Source organism: Halichoeres trimaculatus, unplaced genomic scaffold (assembly GCF_033239565.1).
Source record: "Halichoeres trimaculatus isolate MK-OKI-2021-1 unplaced genomic scaffold, fHalTri1.1 fHalTri1_scaffold_12, whole genome shotgun sequence".
NCBI lineage: Eukaryota > Metazoa > Chordata > Actinopteri > Labriformes > Labridae > Halichoeres > Halichoeres trimaculatus.
The window spans coordinates 29,460,997-29,480,720 of record NW_027437190.1 but is presented as its reverse complement, the minus strand read 5'-3'; the positions used below and the strand labels follow the sequence as shown (position 1 = coordinate 29,480,720).

At 42.0% G+C, this 19,724-nt stretch overlaps 2 protein-coding genes across 5 annotated transcripts in view; both read left to right on the top strand.

Annotated features, from left to right (window-relative positions):
* Window positions 1-620: 620 nt before the first annotated feature.
* Window positions 621-15,002, top strand: mios (missing oocyte, meiosis regulator, homolog (Drosophila)). Its single transcript, XM_074684347.1, has 12 exons — window positions 621-760; window positions 1,954-2,820; window positions 2,954-3,447; window positions 3,584-3,678; window positions 3,765-4,019; window positions 6,589-6,758; window positions 7,066-7,131; window positions 7,214-7,372; window positions 8,842-8,994; window positions 10,159-10,363; window positions 10,577-10,706; window positions 13,253-15,002. The coding sequence occupies exons 2-12, from the start codon at window positions 2,002-2,004 to the stop codon at window positions 13,341-13,343; spliced, it is 2,637 nt and encodes an 878-aa protein (XP_074540448.1). The 5' UTR covers window positions 621-760; window positions 1,954-2,001; the 3' UTR covers window positions 13,344-15,002.
* An 894-nt stretch (window positions 15,003-15,896) lies between these two features.
* Window positions 15,897-19,724, top strand: part of glcci1b (glucocorticoid induced 1b) — a 28,473-nt gene continuing 24,645 nt past the window's right edge. For 3 of the 4 annotated variants that reach the window (XM_074682899.1, XM_074682897.1, XM_074682895.1), the window contains exons 1-2: window positions 15,897-16,047; window positions 16,233-16,564. In XM_074682899.1, coding sequence (XP_074539000.1) covers window positions 16,255-16,564 — 310 coding nt within the window. In that variant the 5' untranslated portion in view covers window positions 15,897-16,047; window positions 16,233-16,254. Of the gene's footprint in view, window positions 16,048-16,200; window positions 16,565-19,724 lie in introns of all 4 variants that reach the window. The other variant, XM_074682896.1, reaches the window with a different exon arrangement.

Genomic DNA, 19,724 nt, shown 5'->3' with positions numbered 1-19,724 from the left:
TCTGGAGTATGATGATACCTGCACGGAACATGTAGATGCCTCCAACAAAGATAAATCTTAAAAAACCTGCCAAAAAATACGCACTAAAATGTGAAATTTATGTATATTTTTTCATTTTTATTTTCATGTGGTAAGACTTACTGTGTCATATTCTGCAAAAGTTCACTGACACACAAACAGTTAAATCTCTCTGTTTTGTTTTTGGACTGTTGCGCATGGAAACTGTTTGGATGCGTATGCGTAAAAGTCCCAAATGTGCTTATTTGACTTTTCCACTGTCGCCCACTAATGCGAAAAACAGACTATTTGTAGCATGATTCCCACGTACTACAATAATAGTGATTAATCATTTAAAATTCATGGTTTGCAGCTGTTAAACAGTGTTATTGTGAGTTTGACAATAAGTGAAAATTGATAACTTCCCAGTTTAAAATGATTCAACAGAGAGCTAAATTTTACATCATATTCCATATGGTCTTTATATTAAAACGATGTGACTTGAATTTATATCCTTACCCATTCTAGTATCATTTCTATTATTACGGCGCCCCCTGGTGGTTCTCTATTGGTATGATATCGTATGGTATGAGGAAAGAGTTAACCGAAGAATTTACCGGAACTGGTCGTAGTAGACAGTTCTAGCACTACGGACATATTTTGATGTAACACACAACACTTTCTCGGGGTTTTGAGTGTCCCCTTGACGACATGTGTGTGCTAAAACGTAATTCACATGCTCGTTCAGACAGACTGTATAGTTGTAAGTAATCCATCGTCCTTAAATTAATTAATATTCCGTGTTTTGCTGTTAGATTAGCCTGCACGAGCTAAACCGTCATGTTAAAGCTCGCCCTTCACTCGTTAGCATTAGCATAGTTAGCATGTCAACAAACTTGTAACTTGGAGTTAGAATAAGTATAGCACGTTAGCACCTGGTACGTTACCCAAATATTTCACATATAGTGACATTTGTATTGGTAAAAAATTTTTTGTACACTAGGTACCGTTTGATAAATTAAACCAGGTAAAGCAGTCAACTGCAGTCCACAGGCGCAACACAGTGTCACACCACGGAAAATTCAACGAAAATGTCCGCTAACAGTGTTTACATAGGTGTTTCAAACATTTAGGGACGTCTTTGAAATATACGTTAATGAGCAGGTAGGCAGTATATTGGCAGGAAACGCGGGCTAACAGAATGTTGTAATAAATAGACTGCAGTAGCTAGAAGCCGGTGTTTCGGTATGACTGGTGACCCTGTTAACCAGCGACTTCGAGTCTATGGTTGTAGTGATAGATGATGTTGGAAACGTAGACGTGGCAGTTTCAGTGCTGTGTTTACACAAGCTAAAAATATCTGATGAATGAACTTTGCATAATATTGTGAAGCTGTCTACGTGAGCCAGAGATACACCCAGGTGAAATTTGCTAGTTACCAGGGTCGCCAGTACAACCAAAACACCAATAGGAGAAGACAGGAAGGAAGGGGCTATTTTAGGCTCTGACTACCACATACAGGACTCAATGCAACTGTGTTTACTATAAAACTGACACTTCTAAAGAAGTGTGTGACTTATAACTCTGAAGACAATTCAGAAAATGTACTTTTAGACTAGAATATTCTGTGTGGACGGAGAAATAGAATTGTACAGGGAGTGTAGCATGTCACGGCTCCTGTTGTGGGGGCAAAATAAGGATTATTTTGATATTCATATAAAACAAGATTAAATTATCGGGTGTAAATTCTTTATACAGACATAACTTTTCACATTCTGGTACAGCAGATGGTGGTTTAGAAGACAAGGCAAGAATAGGATTGCTAACTTTTCCTTAAGTCTTTAAAAGCACCACTACTGTAACATATTTAGGAGGTTTCTCTGTGCTCTGTTAGCCAACAGGGGTCCATTTGTGCGAGGTGGTGACATTTTCATTCTAATTCTGTCCTATTTCCAGGTTGTAGAAAAAAGGTTTCCTTGAGATCCTTTTAGCTGCTTCTGAATCATGAGTGGCTCCAAGCCGGACATCCTGTGGTCCCCCCACCACCCGGACCGATACGTCATCTGTGACTCTGAACTGGGACTGTACCGTATTGGACCAGCGGGTAGTGCAGAAACCAAAGCTGGCACGCTCCCTCTCTCTGAAGAAACTGCTGCTACTCTACTTGCCATAAACTCTGACACCCCTTATATGAAATGTGTGGCCTGGTATCCAAAGCACGAGCCGGAGTGTTTGCTCGCTGTGGGTCAAGCCAATGGCCGAGTGGTGCTCACCAGCCTGGGTCAGAGCCACAATTCCACATGCAAAGAGCTGGTGGGGAAAGAGTTTGTACCAAAACACGCTCGCCAGTGCAACACTTTAGCATGGAACCCAGTGGACAGCAACCTGCTGGCCGCTGGGCTGGATAAACACAGGGCAGACTTCTCTGTCCTCATATGGGACATCAGCAGCAAGTTCTCCCCAGAGGCGAGCGTCACTGCAGAGAAGATTCGTCTCTCATCTGTGGACTTGGACTCAAGTTCTGTTGTGACCAAACCGTTGTACGAGTTAGGTCAAAATGATGCTTGCTTGTCCCTCTGCTGGCTGCTTCGTGACCCAAAGCTGCTGTTGGCTGGTATGCACAGGAATCTTGCTATATTCGACCTCAGAAACACCAGCCAGAAAACATTTGTCAACACCAAGGCAATCCAGGGAGTGACAGTAGACCCACACTTTCATGACCGGGTGGCTTCTTTCTTTGAGGGCCAGGTGGCCATCTGGGACCTGAGGAAGTTTGAGAAGCCTGTGCTAACGCTAACTGAGCAGCCAAAGCCACTTACTAAGGTACGCTGGATTTTTTTGATGCTACAAGGGATGAGATCTCTGGATTTATAAGATGTAATTTGTTTGTGATGATTCGTTTTAAAGACATGAAGTTGTCATATCATAACTTTATGCTCTCGTTTTTTCACATTAGGTTGCTTGGTGTCCAACCCGGACAGGCCTGCTTGCTACGCTGACACGAGACAGCAACATCATCCGTCTATATGACATGCAACACACTCCCACACCCATTGGGGACGAGACAGAGCCCACCATCATCGAGAGAAGCGTGCAGCCCTGTGAGAGCCAGATTGGCAGCTTCGCCTGGCACCCGTCCTCCCAGAACCGCATGGTGGTGGTGTCTGCAGCTAATCGCGTCATGACTGACTTCACTGTGTTTGAGCGCATCTCGCTGGCCTGGAGCTCCACCACGTCGCTCATGTGGGCATGCGGCAGACACCTGTATGACTGTGTGGAAGACGGGGCTGAAGGAGTGGAGAGTGTGATTGAGAAAGATATCGCCACTAAGATGAGGCAGAGGGCTCAGTCCAGGTACGGGCATGATACGGTTCAGGTGTGGAGGAACCACCTGCTGGCTGGAGGAAATGATCCCCAGCTCAAGTCTCTGTGGTATGACCTGTTCTATATCCTTTGGATGATTAAGTGAGACTTTTCATCATGTTTATGTGGGTATAAGTAAATGTGATGTCACCTTGATCAGCCATGTTTTTTGATATTGTTGAACTGTCATGTCAGTAACATTTCCTATATGAGCATCACATATGAAGCAGTGTGCAGAGGACATGGAGCTGAAATTGCAGGGGAACAAACAGTCAACGGTCTATTCTGGGATCAAAAACATTATAAAGACCAGCTCAGGTAAGTCAAAGGTGTATGCTAGATGCAGTTTTTACTAAGGTTTGATTTATCTTTAAACTATATTTATTTTTAAATGTTTCTTTTAGGCACAACAGAGAGCCGCAGGTGCTGGAGCGGCTCAGACCGTCAGACAGATGTACCGCGATACCTCAGCGAGGAGCGCTTCCTTGCCTTACGGCTCTGCGGCTGGATCGGTCGGGGTCCAGACATCGATGTGGAGATTTTCCTGCGATCTCTGGAGCAAGAGCGAGAGTGGGAGCGGGCAGCTGCCGTGGCTCTGTTCAACCTGGACATCCGCAGGGCTATCCAGATCCTTAACAAGGGGGCGTCTGCTGAGAAGGGTGAGTACTGCTACTGCTCTTCTGAGGAAGAAGAGGTGGGCATGAAGCAGGAGTGGGTTTGATGGTGAGTGTTCACTCACATTGGAAAAAGACTATTTCACTTTAAAGCTACAACATTTTATTCATTTTGAATACAAAATAATACAGTTTTGTCTTTGTGCTTTGGGGCTGAAACTAGGGATTGTTTCCAGTGTCGGTAGACCTAATAATAATAAAGGTGATAAAGTGAAAGTTGGATCTATTTTTGATTCTCTGTCCTTACTTTTTCTGCCTTTTTATACTGATATGTACTTATGGCTCTGGAAGGAACAGTAAAATACAAAACATCAGGATGAGGTGAAAGTGAAAAATTCAGTAAGCTACAAAAGAAGAATGAAAACGTAATCTCATATTTAATAACCTGGAAATTAGGACTGGGTATTGCCAAGAACCTCACGATTCGATTCGATTTTACATCGATTTGATTCAATATTGATTTAAATGCTTCGATTATCGATTTTCACGCCCCATGTGAACATATGCGGTATGTCACCTCACGTTTTGGAGCAATAAAACAACCCAAACATCAGACTTTAAAGCCGAAGGATCTGACTTTGTGATGCTGATGCTTTGGCTGCCATTTTTTTGTTGTTTGGTCTCTGGTGGCCCTTGTCCATACAACGCAAATAACACGCACAGTCCCCCTCACTTGCCAGGAGATTAATTGATTGAGAGGATTTGCTGAATCGATATTGAATTGGGTGAGGAAATGTTTTGATGCATGCGGCTCGGAGTCTCCACACACTGTTGTAAATTACTTTAAGTGAGGTGTATGTTTGTTTTGGAATTAAATGGAGCTCAGATCAAAACAAATTTTCATTGTTTAGGACAACTTTTTACTGGATACAACGCACTGAGATAAGGTATTTATCAGCACAGTTACGTAGCGCTACAGTTTGAAACTTGACATCAAGCAAACGTTATAACAGCCGGCTATATGTAGTGCAATCGGCAGCCCAGTGCTCTGATGTATCTTTAGGCTAATGTGACGAGTAAACACTGTCAGCTTGTAAGTAGTTTAGTGCTCATCTATCTTTAGCACAGCTGGCAGCCTGGTGCTCTAAGACATGTCTGTCATGTGTAACGTTAGTGAATCTTGGTTAGCTATGTCCTGCCAGTCATCTACCAATCAGAGCTAACGTAACCTCACTCTTCATTTTATTGATTGACTCTCAAGATTGAACAGACCACTGCAGAATAACTGCTGACTGTGGGTTGGAATCAACATTAGCACAAACAGTTTAGCCCCTGTGTTCGCCTTAAGCTCAGGCTGTATCACTCTCCTGTTTATCTTTCTTCTGCTCTTCTGTCCTTTTTCTGTCTGACAGTTAGGCTCCAGTGTCCACCATCACTACAAAATAAATCTCAGAAAATGTTTTCAGAAGAGATAAAACACAGATCTCTGTGTCTTATCTTTTCTTGCTACCAAACTTTGTCAGCCGGCGTGGTGTTGTCATAGAGACCTAGACGTACCGTAAATCAATCTCATCCTGGTCAACCCGACCTGAAAGCTAAGAAGCAGCAATTTAAAATAACCTGTAACCAGCAATATTGTTGCTGATAATCTCATTTAAAAGTGTGGATCATGATCAGGCAGATATCGAGAAGGGAGACTTTTTCAGGATTACTTTCAAACTCCTCACAGCTTCTTACAACATAACAACTGATGCCTGAAGTTGTGAAATAGTTCCAGGCACATTTTCTGAGTTAAAAATACATAAAAAAATTAACACAACATTGTCCTTTGAAAGTGTTGTATGTGCTATTTTGGCTCATTATAGACCTAAAGTCAAAGCTACTTTGTCTGTTAGAGAACCTCGTTTCCTCTCTCATTCAATGCAATGTGTCATCAAATATGTCACTGTGCCATCCTGATAAACATTAGCTGCCTGTTGTTTTCCCTCTGAGCCTTCCACCAAATGAATTTAAGATGTCCAGGAATTCCAAACATGTAACAGCAGGAGACTCTTGTTTTTCACACAACACTCGTTTTGTGTCAGCTGCGCTGCTTTTCACACTGAGCTGGAGTGAAAACGGAGAGAACGCTGTTGTTTACACACGTCTTGACAAAGAAAAATTCCACCAATGTAGGTCAAACGCTTTTCTGCTGTGTGCTCTAATGAGTGTTTCCTGAGGATGACTGATGGGGTGAGTCATTAGATAAGGTGTGTCAACAGAGCCTGCTCCACAGTTACAGTGTTTTCTCCCAAACTCTTGCACCATCACTTTGGCCTCAGAAAACCTTTATTAGCATGTTTTAAGCTGTGAATAAACAAAGTGCTGTGGGAAAACAGGATTTCATGACTCTTGGAGATACTCTGAAATCTTCCATGACTTTGTTTTGATGCTTCTCCCTGATTGAGGCCGCAGCTTCAACAAACAGAGTTGAAGTAAAAAAGATTTCTGCAAAGTTAGATTACATTCAACAACAGCCTCAAATCTCCACCATCAGACCCCCTGTGTTCCAGTTACTGTAAAGATTTTGCTGATTGTGCAAAAACCTGCTTGTCTGACTCCTTCTGTTTCACAGGTGACCTGAACCTGAATGTAGTTGCCATGGCACTGTCAGGCTACACAGATGAGAAGTCCTCCCTGTGGAGAGAGATGTGCAGCTCTCTGAGGCTGCAGCTGAAGAACCCCTACCTGTGCGTCACGTTTGCCTTTCTCACCAGTGAGCCTGGAGCCTACGATGGCGTGCTGGTACTGGAGCTCTTATTATCACAGATTTTATGGCTCTGTTACAGAAATGAGGAAAGCAAGTGGGAGAAAAATATCTTTACTTGGCGCAGTTTCCAGCTCAGATCTGATGAGGTGTTCATGCAGAACATGGAGAAGAAAAAAACTCATAATCAGGAATAGTTTGAGGCTGTTTAGTCCAAAGTCTGACACATGACAGCAGTTCTCCAGAGATCTGATGTTTTTTCACCTGAGGTCTGACACCTCACTCTTAAACCTGAAGATGCTCTAAAATACACACGATATTCACAGTTCTGTGTCTGTGTTTCAGTACGAGAGCAGTGTTGCCGTGCGAGACCGGGTTGCCTTTGCCTGCATGTTCCTCAGTGACGCCCAGGTAAAGACACAAAGTCAATCTTTCAGCAACAGATTATATGTTCTTGTAACAAAACTGAAGTTGTGTGGGTTTATGTCTTCAGCTGCCTCGTTACATCGACAAGCTGACGAATGAGATGAAGGAGGTGGGGAACCTGGAGGGCATCCTGCTGACGGGTCTGACTAAAGATGGTGTAGACCTTATGGAGAGCTACGTGGACCGCACGGGAGATGTGCAGACAGCTAGCTTCTGCATGTTGAAGGTACACAAACATGTGCAAACGTGCAAACTTTAGGGTCATTTACTTACTGCAGGGGGATTTACTCAAAGTACGGCAGCTTATATCCTGCCCTTTACTAGGGCTGGGACAATATGCTACTCTCTATTACGAGTTTTGGGGTGCTGATCATAGACTGTATAAAACATGGACGTAGTCTCGCCGACGTCACCCGTCTGTTTCTGAAACGGAAAATGAAGCACATCGGCTATAGCGGCCATATTGGTAGTGGCAAGGGCTTCGCCTACAGCCATAGGGCGCCGGCCGTCACGTGACCCTCAGCTGTGCCTCTTATTGGGGGAGCTTGCAATCTTAATATCATCTGAACGGCCGTGTTAGAAAAAAATTCATCCCCCGTACAGTGGGAGCTGGTAGTAAAATTAGTGACTCAGACAGGAGACGTTTTACGAACCAGGCGGTAAATAGGTTAATTTCTGCTTTGAAAATGGCTTTTTTTGGCTTGGTGTGTTTGTGACTTCCTACTTCCGGCAGCATCAAGCGAACACTCGAGAAACAGCAGATTTTAGCACTTCCGCATTGTCTCATATTCTCAGACCGGAGGTTGCCGCCTGGTGCTGATTCAATTTAGATTGTGATTTTTCTATGTATACGATTTTTAGTTTGTGCTTTTAACACCAGACCATGGAAAACAGTTAAATGATGATGATAATGTCTATAGACTATATCAGGAGCCATGTTTTCCTATAAATTGCACATCACGTGAGCCAGAGAGAAACATTTCACCCCCTGCTGGAGAAAAGTGGTAACTTTTTTCCAATCCAGTTTATAAACAAAGACTGACATGAAGAATATGTATCTGGAAAAAAAGAAAGATTTTTTGACAATCACGATTTTGATATTGTCAAACAAAAAGTCCTGATAAAACAATTTTCAATTTTTCTTCCCACCCCTAATGTTTAGTTTTGGGACTCTACTGCGGACATCAAAAATGTCTCAAAAAAATGTGGATTTTCTTCAAGTTAGAGTGGGTTTATAACAGAATACAAGGTTTAAAAATCAACCTTTTAAACTCCAACAAAGAAAAGTATCTGTCAGTCTGAATTCGTCACTCCAAAGATCAAGGCACAAGCCAAAACTTGCTGGTTCATTTCTAAGAGATCACAGCTGTTATTCTTTACATAACTGTCTCCTATTTAACGGCATGGAGCAAATGCCATTGGAGTTATTTATGCTCGTGTTCTTGTTTCTATAAAGACGTACTGAAGCGAATACAGTTGTTGAACAGGTCTGTAACTTCCTAACATGCTGTAGAACAACATCTTTCCTGTTCTAACCTGCTCATGAATAGATTTTACAAAGCTCTCACCTCCTGTGCAGCGACTGGTTGGGCCTCATTTATGTATTTAAGTGTTTTATATTAAGTTAGGGGGACTTTATGCTTTGACGCTAGCATATCTATTGTTTGTGTAAAGAGAAACATATTCCTTCACCAGGGTTCCCCCAGTGACGTGTTGAAAGACCCCCGGGTCCAGTGCTGGATCGAGAACTACCGCAACCTGTTGGATGCATGGAGATTCTGGCATAAACGGGCCGAGTTCGACATCCACAGAGGAAAACTGGACCCGAGCTCCAAACCACTCGCCCAGGTAAATGATGGAAAGATGCTTCTGCTTCTTCTTCTTCTTCTTTTATTTTTACTTTATTTATTCATTTAGCAAGCACAAGTAAATACAATGAAAAATCGAAGCTTTAACTTTTTCTACAAACAAAAACATATAAACACTAAACCCCTGGTCCAACACTTTACAAGTCTGTAAAGCAAAAGAAAAAAGGTAAAATAACACCATTCCTTCTTTTCATGAGCAAGTGAGCAGATAAAGAGATAAAAAAATAGATAAAAAATGATGGCAAATATAATAAACTAAAACGAAACAAATAAACAACCACAAAAAATATATAGATGTATATATTAAACGGCAGAGGAAAATATAGATATGATGGTAAGATGATTGTCCGAGGTAAGCATTTCATTTCAAGCCAAACAAAATTAAATTTTCCAGGTGACCTCCTTAGACTTAATTTTTTCCAGATCTAAGTGCACCAGAACTGCTTCTTTTGTAATAAGTTAAACTTTATTGACATTTAAAGCAAACATCTCTTCACTTTACATTGTATGCGCTCATCATCTCGGTATTTTCAACATGAACCGTCCTTCCAAAGGCACACATACCAACTAAATGACATCACAAAGGACACTTTGTACAGTTACGGGGTCAGATTTTCTGTACATAAAACTAATAAACAGTGAAAATGAGCTCATGTTTTTTTATTGCAAAACAGTCTATTTGGTGTCAACTCTTGGTGTTTTAGGAAAAAAAGTTCAACATGACTAAAAAATGTTGCGATCATGATAAAGGTAATGTTCATTTAGCTGTTATATGAAGCTTAAAGTCATTACTTTCATTTGAAATCCCTCCACGTTGGACTGGTTCACTAAATGTTAAATGTGTATGTACAATAATAGTCATCTCACCTTAAAGGGAACAATTTTCCATATTCATAAACTACGTATTAGTGTTTTTTTGGGAGCCTGACAGTTAAAGCCTTGATGGCATTGCACACACTTGTTAGTACATCACTGATGTTCCACTGTTCACTGGTCGGTTAGATTATTACTGAATTATCTAACCCTTATCTTCCTTTCACCTCAAAGTGAAAGTCTAACAGCTGCTGAGTGTGTGCTTGTTCGTTTTAGCCTTCATGTTCACCGTCCTTATCAGCCAACCTTTGTGTTTGTTCTTGTGTGACAGGTGTTTGTGAGCTGCAACTTCTGTGGGAAGCCCATCTCCTACAGCTGCTCCTTGATGCCCCACCAGGGCCGCGGCTTCAGTCAGTATGGTGTGAGCGGCTCGCCGACCAAGTCCAAAGTCACAAGTTGCCCCAGCTGCAGGAAGCCCCTGCCTCGCTGTGCCCTCTGCCTCATGAACATGGGCACACCTGTTTCTAACTGCCCAGGTAAACTGTTGAGCTTGTAGACTGATGTTTGGCTCATCTTAACCGTCAAAGACTTGGATTAGCTCAAGTGCCTCTAATGTTTAACTGAGCAGAGAGGACTTGGATCAGCATTACAAAGCAGATTCACTGACTCTTTATAAACCTCTCATAAAAACATGGACACAAATTATATTGACTCTCAATGTTGACTCGTGAGTTCATCTCTTCTTGCAGGAACAGGGAAGTCAGATGAGAAGATGGACCTAACAAGGGAGAACAAACTCGCTCAATTCAACAACTGGTTCACCTGGTGTCACAACTGTCGACATGGAGGCCACGCAGGCCACATGCTCAGCTGGTTCAGGTCAGTCACTCAGTGGGACCTGCACATGTGTAGATGGTTTTCAGGCAGCGCAAAGGTCTGTGCACCTTTTGTCCGTTAAACTCTGACCCAGTGTGTCTGTCACTGTTTATGCTGCAGATTGTGGTGTGGTCAACTGTTGTCCGATTATTAAAAACTGTGTTTCATACATGGTGTGCAAGGTCTCTCTGTGATTATGATTGAAGGCGAAGTGATTCTGCCGGTCTAAATAAAATCACCAGAGCAGCAGTTCCCAAACTTTTCAGGCCGGGCACCCCCTTTTAACTCCCAACTTAGCTGACGCACCCCCAATGCCCGAAACTGAAAAAAGAAAAGGCATGTATCAAGTTTAATAAAATAGGATACTGTTAACACAGAACAGAATGTACAATAATGGGCCTAATGATCCCCCACATTAGAAACAGTGGAAAGAATAACAGTAAGTAAAATATAATAATGACCTTAATAATACTTAAAAGCCAAGTATGGTCGCCAAGTGATGAATAGCAGTCATTACCATGTACCAAAAATTCAACATTTAAGATGTTAACCCCCATTAAAAAGTATCAAAATTATTTATTTAATTATACATGTATTTATTTATTGATACAATATCAATAAATTATGGTGCTTGGCTGCCATTTCACTTAAGTTGCGCACCCCCTTCAAGGCAGCTCGCCCACCACACTTTGGGGAATCTCTGCACTATAGCTCTTAGATACCAGTAAATGGTCTTTTACAAAGATTTGCTCATGTTAAGATCCTGTTGAGGAAGATGACTCTCCTTCCATCCTCTTTGAGGGAAAAGATAATCCTCTGGTTTTACGTAATAAAGCCCTTATTTACCCGTCAATAAAAAAGTATAACAGGTAGAAACAACTCACCTCTGATTAAAAAAAATCTCTTTGTTTTACATATTAGCTTGTCATTAAGACAGTCAATTGATGGGAAACTGCTTTTGAAGGTCTAACCCACCTGTGCAGCAGCCCTGTTGGCTGAATAAATGAATATGGATGCATATGATAGGAGGTTTCTGACTTCTTTAACTTTTTTTCTGTTCTAGACTCAGCCGGCTTAAAATTTATCTGCTGTATGTTTTACTATGACAAGTATGAAAACTAAAGCACGATGGTCTAAAATAAAGTTGTATTGGTGTATCGGTGTATCAAATCCAGGCAAAACAGCTCTATGCCTTTTTTTTTTTGTTTGTTTTACCAGCGCTCTTTGCTATCTGATTTGAAATGTTACCTCTGAGGCACTTACTTTGTTTTTTTTTTGCTGCATTACCAGTCTACTGGGTATAATAGCTTACATTTGAAAAGAACTTGTGTATAGCGATGGGTACCTTTCATATTTGAAACGATACGGTACCGATGCCCAATACCTGGCAATCGGTATGGGTACTCAATGGTACCAATTTTTGGTACTTTTTTGTGTTCATGTTGTAAATGATATTGATTTTTTTAAGAAAAAAAAATCTTTTTTTCAACTTTACATATTAATTCTCTTATATATAACCTTGCAATGCTGTATTCATGTCCAGTATTGCAAATCGCCTACTCCTCCACTCCCTCCCAGTCACAAGGAAGCATGAAGCTACTTGAACATGGTGCCCTTTGATTTTATGTGAATCGTTACTCGGTACTCTTGACAGAATTAGGTTCTATAAAGGCACCTAATTCGGAACCCATCCCTACTTGTGTACATTCTAAAGATTTTTTTTGATGGTAACCTATTCGATATTTTATAGTTTAAATAAGTATTGACTTCAGTAATTCCATATAATCATTTTTTGCCTTTCACCCAAAACATTACCAGTCTTGTCCCACAGTAGGGCATGCAGGTTACACTGGTAATGAATCAGTCTCAGTATTGGTCGACACCAAACCCCAGGTATAGGAATGGGTACTAGATTACGTACTTTTATAGGTACCAACCAAATTCAGTCAAAAGTACCGGGTACCGATTCACGTATAATCAAAAGGTACCATGTTGAAGTTCCTAAATGCATCCTTGTGACTGTGAGGGACTGGAAGGCTAGATGATTTTCCATGCTGGACACAGTATTTCAAGGCTATATAATAAAGAATAAATATGTTAAATTAAAAAAATGATTTTTTATGATTGAACAAATGTATATTTTTTACCACATAAAGACAAAAAAGTACTGAAAATTGGTACCATTGAGTACCAATACCCATTGCCAGGTATCGGGCTTGGGTACTGTATCATTTCAAATGTGAAAGGTACCCATCTCTACCCAGGCATAGGTGTCGGAACCACAAAAGTTGGATCAGTGCTTCCCTACTTTCTCCGAATCTATTATTCAAAATAAACTCACAAGATATTCCAATTTCTAAGCAGACGATGAGGAAGTTTCTTTCTTTTTGATTTCCCATCAAATGAATGAAAAGCAGACAGAGCAGTTAGGCCCTTCAGTGATCTGACAACCAGGATGTGCAAATGTTCACTTCACCCATTGTTCCCATGTTTCTTTCAGACTCCATATTGTTTTTTTAATTGACCCACTGTCTGTGTGTCTGTTACAGAGACCACACAGAGTGCCCAGTGTCGGCTTGCACGTGTAAATGCATGCAGCTGGACACCACAGGGAACCTGGTGCCTTCAGACAGCAGCTAAACAGGAGACGCCTGTCGGAAACCGAAGCCAAACACCAGCATGAAGCCAGCCAGCCAGCGCAGGTTCACTGCTGCACCCGCCGCACCGACAACTGGCCAAGGGATGAAGGGTGCCAGCAGCATCCTCCTCTGGAGCCGCTGCTTGAAAAGAATGACTTACTGTTAAGTTATAGTGTAGTGAATGTAATGTGTGTAACAGAGCCCTATATGAAGAAGGGAGGCAGTGTGTGTTACTGATCTCACTAACTGAATCAATGACAGAAAGGGAGCAAATGCAAACTCACTGCTCTGCTAATATGAATCCCACTCAGGAGAAACACAAGAGGCTCTGCTGTAATCAGCCTCTTCTAATCTAACCTGAATCAGGCTTATAGTTTTATTGTAACCTATTAAAGATGATAAATCCAACGTTCACTTTCACATCAGGGTTTAAAGATGTGATCACAGGTGCCAACACGTGTATTTTGTGGCTTGTGTTTTAATATTTAACGTCTTTTGTTTGTCTTTTGAAAGGATCTTCACATACCTCATGAAAGTGTTGTTCAGAGGGTGAAGGACGGTCACCCAGCAAAGTCGCGCACAATAACTACGCTCTTGCTCTCTTCATGCTTGTGCCACTCTTCATCTGGCATTGTGGAGGGAGGGCTTCCAGTGTGAGGGTGGTTTAGGGGGCAAAGGAGGATGAGGGATTGGGGAAGGTAGGGGCGTAGCGTGAGGGGTGGATGAGTGGGGGGTGGGTGGGAGGGTGCGTCTGTATTCACTAGCCCACTCCAGGCCTGTGGTCCATGAAAGAAGCTCGCCAGAAAACAGCAGCTGCTCGGCACTCTGACAAGACCCTCCAGATTGTTCCCCTCATAAAGAACCTCAGCTGCCGGAACACTATTGACTCAAAGAGAGGCGAAAGAACAGACAGCCTGAGCCCTCTAACCCCCCCTATCTCCCCTTCCTACACCCACCGACATACACAGACATGCCCTCTCTTTCTTTCTCCTTCTCTCTGGTGCCCAAATTGCACCCCAAAACTATGCATACCACACATCAATCCAAGGATGGGCGCCGTCTGTGAGGGGACGGCCCTGTGTAAGCTGCATTGTAAATGGGTTTTCTCCCTTTCTCTGCCACCCTCCCTGCTCTGTCACCAACCTAGGGAGGCATTGTAAATGAGAGGCAGCCTGCACCAGAGCTGGCTAAATCACTTAGTCATGGAGTAGGGAGGAGGAGGTGAGAGGAGGAGAGGGGAGAGGATGGGTTAGGGGTTACAGGAGCTACTGTATGTCGCTTTCACCAGGATCTCTTCCCCCGTGTGGGAGGTTTTACAGGCCTGCTTGCCCTTTTGTGAACTATTTTGAAGTGGAGCTGACAAATTGGCAAGCCTTGTAGCGTCCCAAAACACAGGGTGGCTGGAATTTCATCCTTTCACAGTTTCTTGTTGTGTTTGCCTTTTAAATAAATTCCAGCTGACAAATAGGAGCGCTTCTGAATGAACTGTTTTCCATAAGTTTACATGGCTTATTTTTGAATTATCATGTTTCATAGACACAGATGGCGTGGGTTCTCAGTCATGTGCATTCTTTATCTTTGCTTAAAAGCACTGAGTCACACATAATTCTCCCATGGGAACTCCCACAGAATCACAGGCTGAGAGATGGGCATCAGTGAAAACAACACATTTTTTTACTTCTGAATCAAACTGTCAATACATCTTACTCGCTCTTTATGATTAAAAATATAGTTTTGGAGTGTTATTTTTTTCTGCACTAAAAGATCAGTAAGTCAACTCTGGTGCTTTTTATCAAATTCAGTCAACTCACAGTCAGATTGCAATGTGAATGTCCTTTTGTTGAGGTAAAAGGGACTAAAATAGCTAAATTAACCAACAATTTAACCCCAGACTGAATCAACCTTATTGGCCCAGTACATGTAACCAAACAAATGAAGCATACAGTTGAAATAATAAAAAAAACCTGTTAAGATTAGGAAGGTATGATGGAAAAAACCCACAGTTGTTTACATGTATAAACAGAATATAACTGTAAGCTGTTTACATATTAATGTATGCAGACATACACATTTTTAATAATGTAAGTCAAGCAATCAATAGGGTTCATTAGCAGAGCTAGGCGCTGCTTAACATTTGTTTTATTAATGACTGCTAGGTGAATGTCAAATGTTAAGGAAGTCTTTGCCGTATTGAGTAGTAGTAGTAGTATGTAAGCTTCTAAGTTTATTTATTTGTTTTTTTTAAGATGTGTACTTATGGAAGCCCGTTTCTGCCAGGTAAAAATAAAATAAAATAAAATAAAATACCTGGTGTAAACGGGCTCCCATACCTGCTGGATATAATAAGACGAGCGTTTACTCTTCACGTCTTCATTTTCACTAAAAACTTTACCCCTAGAAGTATCACGTTTCAGTCCTGATTGGATAAAAGTACTATCCTTATTCCCACTTCAACCAATCAGCAGTGGTACTGTAAGAAGACTGTAGCCAATCACAAGCGCAGAAGCGATGAGCGTAGCCCGCCCACACGCACCAGCCAGTAGTCTGGCCGAAACAACTGTCATTTAGACAGAGTGGACATGATGGGAGAACCAGAGTGAGAGCTGGAGAACAAGAATTAAACCTTTCAAGAAGTATAAAAACAACTTCTAAAGTTATTTGTGAAACGGTTTCAGCGTTTACCGACATGTATTGGTATCTTTAAGGTAAGTTATCTACAAACAACGCGAATTGAAGGTTTTTTGTCCCCTCGAGCACACGAGTCGAACAGTTTTTAAAAAGGAAGCTAACGTTTTTGAGTTTCTTTTGCTAACCAGCTAATGTTTATCTTACGGTTCACCCCCACCACCTCCGCCTAGAGAAAAGCAGTACGTCTTTCTCACTGCAATAGGAACTGCAGCCAGTTTCGGAGGATGTCAGCCCCCAGTAACTCACTTCAGCAGCCGAGAGTTAGACGCAGCAATGCGGGCTCCCCTGGCTCGTTCAACAACAGCAGCAGCTGCCGTTTGCACCCCATCCGTGCCACCGTGCCCTACCAGCTCCTGCGTGCGGGACAGAGCAGCCCGACGCGGGTGCAGACTTTCCATGGAGGAGCTACGACCAGCCGGGGCTCCAGTCCCCCTTCAAGCCCAACACTCAGTTCAGGAAGTGCAAACGCTAAGCAAAGACTGTCCCCTGAAAATAAGGACTCCTCCTGTCCCCCAGACTCTCCAGTTTCCAGAGGTAAATCGCTCATTTTCAACCGTTTTGTATTACATAAACCAAAATAATGCTAGATCAAGGTGCAGTGTCTGACAATTACCAAGTTGGTTTGCACATGTGAGGATTTTTTCTCTGTGATTTTGGTGCAATACAAGTAAACTATTAAACTGGAATCATTCTATTCTCATGGATATTGAATGGACAGAGGAGAAAATGACTAAAATCAATCATATTATAATATAAGGTTTTATGAAAAGTTGTGCAGGACTGTGAGAGATGATGTGTACAAAAATCTCAGTGCTGATAAAGGAACAGTATAGTGCAGCCAGTTTGAGTATTGGATGTCTTGTTAAAGTAAATATTATGGAGTTTTACTATTAAGTTATTACATTTAACACATATAATGTGATATCTTTGTAGTTTTGGCACAGGGTTGATCACAGAAGGGTAATGTATTAACTATTTATCTCTTAAAATCACACATTAGGCACACATAGAGGGGGAAGAATGCACTTTAGATCAGTGGCAGTTTTTTCAGTTAAAAACTGCAGTTTTTGGAGTGTTTCCTGCCCAGGTTTAGTTTTGATATACAAAAAGCCTCAGAACCATCTGGTGTCTGATGATTTTAGGGCATGAAACACCTAGCCACAATGTCTTGATCACAACTCTTACATTGCCATTGCACCTGTGTTGATAACACTGACTGGTAAACAGTTATGAGATTTTATTTGAAAATGACAGTACACAGAAAATAGGTGAAATATGTTGAAGAGGGGGGCATTTTGCGGGCCTGGGGCAACACTAGCTCCTCATTTGCAGTGGGTTTATGCTTTCACCTTTTAGCCCATTGTCAAACCACACAATCAAACACTCATAAAAGGAATAGAGTGCACTATTGGATCTCTTATTTCATATGGACTTTTGACAGGAGAGAGGGGGAGGAGAGAATTGGCAGAAAGACATGCTTTCAGTTGTAAAAGCAGCCACGTCAGTCCCAGCAGAAGCAGTGCTGAGCTAATGTAGTCAGGTGTTGCCTGTTCTCACTCCCCTCATTACATACAGCATAGACAACTCGTCATATTCTGAACATATGCTGAGTCTCACTATGGTGCCCTGCACATGGCTAACAGAGACAAGTGCTATGTCGTTTCATGTCAAACTCAGCTGCTCTCTGGAAGTGATCTGAAGGAGGACATGAGGGGCCCACGCAGCTCTGAGTGTGTATCTCACAGTGTTTTAGTGGGTCGACTTTATGTGACAGCTTCTCCTGCCAAATATCGACACTAAGCCTGGTTTTTAAGACTAGTAGCAGTATCCTTCTGTAGGCCAGGGCTGCACTTTCTTGCTGTTTTTCTCAGTACGCCCTGTGTTTTTATGTAGAAAACACACGCACACACACTATCTAGCAAGTGTTTGAGGCACACTCAGATATGGTTGTGTCTGAAAACAGCCTGTCTCTTCAGTATGTGGAAACAAAAAGAATCTCTAGATCTGCTAACCTCAGTGTGTAGTTGTGCCTCTGCACCAGTTCCCATGAAAAGCACTGGGTGTTCTTACCATGACACTGTTCTGTGCTTAATGAGATTAAGTCACACATTGCCACACGCTACACAACTGGACAGATGCTACCTTCATTAGTCACATTTAACAGCTTCTCCCTCCTACCTTTAGCCAAACTGGCAGCCCTCTTGTCTCAGACAGCATGGTGGTTATTGTGGAGTTGTGACGTGCTTCGCATTCCTCAGTTCTTTGAATGAGATGACCTCCAACCTTGACCAGTGTACCATGCAAGGCAGGAAACGAAGTCTGTTCCACAACAACTGAGCAGGCAGACTTGCCAGGCACAACGAATTTCACCGGTGTTTGGCTAGCCCTTGGTTTTGATTTCCCACCCCAGTGGCATGCCACGCATACCTCAGTCCTCTGAAAGAGACTAACCTCTAACCCAGACCAGTGTCCCATGTCAGTGGTGATGATGGAGACTTGAACCTCGTTCATTACTGTGACCTCAAAGTCTTAACAGGCATGAGAGGCCTCATAACAGCCATGATCATATCAGTGTGGGGCTGTGAGCTAGTAGCAGTTAAAAAATACTGATTGTCACACAGCTCTCAGAAAGAAAACAAAATGTGAGCATGAATCAGTCATCTTTCCTCACTCCAGCCCAGCTTGATTCAACTGAAGTAGAAGGCTTTGCTCTTTGTAATTTCACATTCATTGTAGTACTTTGAACCCACTCACAGACATAATACTTGCCATTTGGTGAGAAATTAGTTCCAAAGTGCCTTACAGTACCATTACTGTTAGAGCCAGACAAATCAACACAGGGAATGGCTGCAGTGGTGCTATAAAAGTTCATATCATAGCCCAGAGAAGAGAGCTTTATATTCGGCATCATGTCCTTTTGGTTCACCAACATGACATCATTCACTTACCACACTGTCCCAACAATGAAAGTCCCACTCTCTGACAAAGTGCCAGCTGTGCTGAAACCGGCCTGCTTCATTGTCATCCATTCAAACTGCAGAGTAGGACCAAATGTGAAAATGACCGTGTGTCCAAATCCGTGCACTGTGCTTTATTTTTCTGTAGTTTTATCATTCGGCATGCGCATTACCGACTGCTATGTCTGAATCTTCACTTGCTCACTCCTTACTTCTTTAGCTATGAAAGCTGGAATAGTTAACACTTTGAGCATGCTTTCTTCATTCATCTACACACACTCTAAAAAGACCAGTCCAGCTTGTGGTGGGAGGAACCCACTGGACTTGTTGAGTGATGCTAATAATGCTAACACCCCATTTCCTGAGCAGCCGAGGAACAGATGCTGTAACTCAAAACATTTAAAGAGCTCGACCCGGATTTAATATCATCATTCATCGTCTATGATAAATGAAAAACAGTCCTTGCTGAAATTACAGCTTGTCATTTTCTCTGTAATAGTTTGAGCACTTAGATGTGACATCATTAAAAAAAGGATATGTGGGGTGGCCTACTCGTACAAGGGATTCTCTTATTACAGTGCATGATCAGTCATAGAGGCTTAGTATCGTAAGTATTTACAAAATATGTAATCATACAAGTTGCATTATTATATCTACATTCCCCTACTTTTTAAAATAAGTTAAACAAGGAAGTAATTTTAGCATTATTACAGTAGTTCCACTCAAATTGGACATTG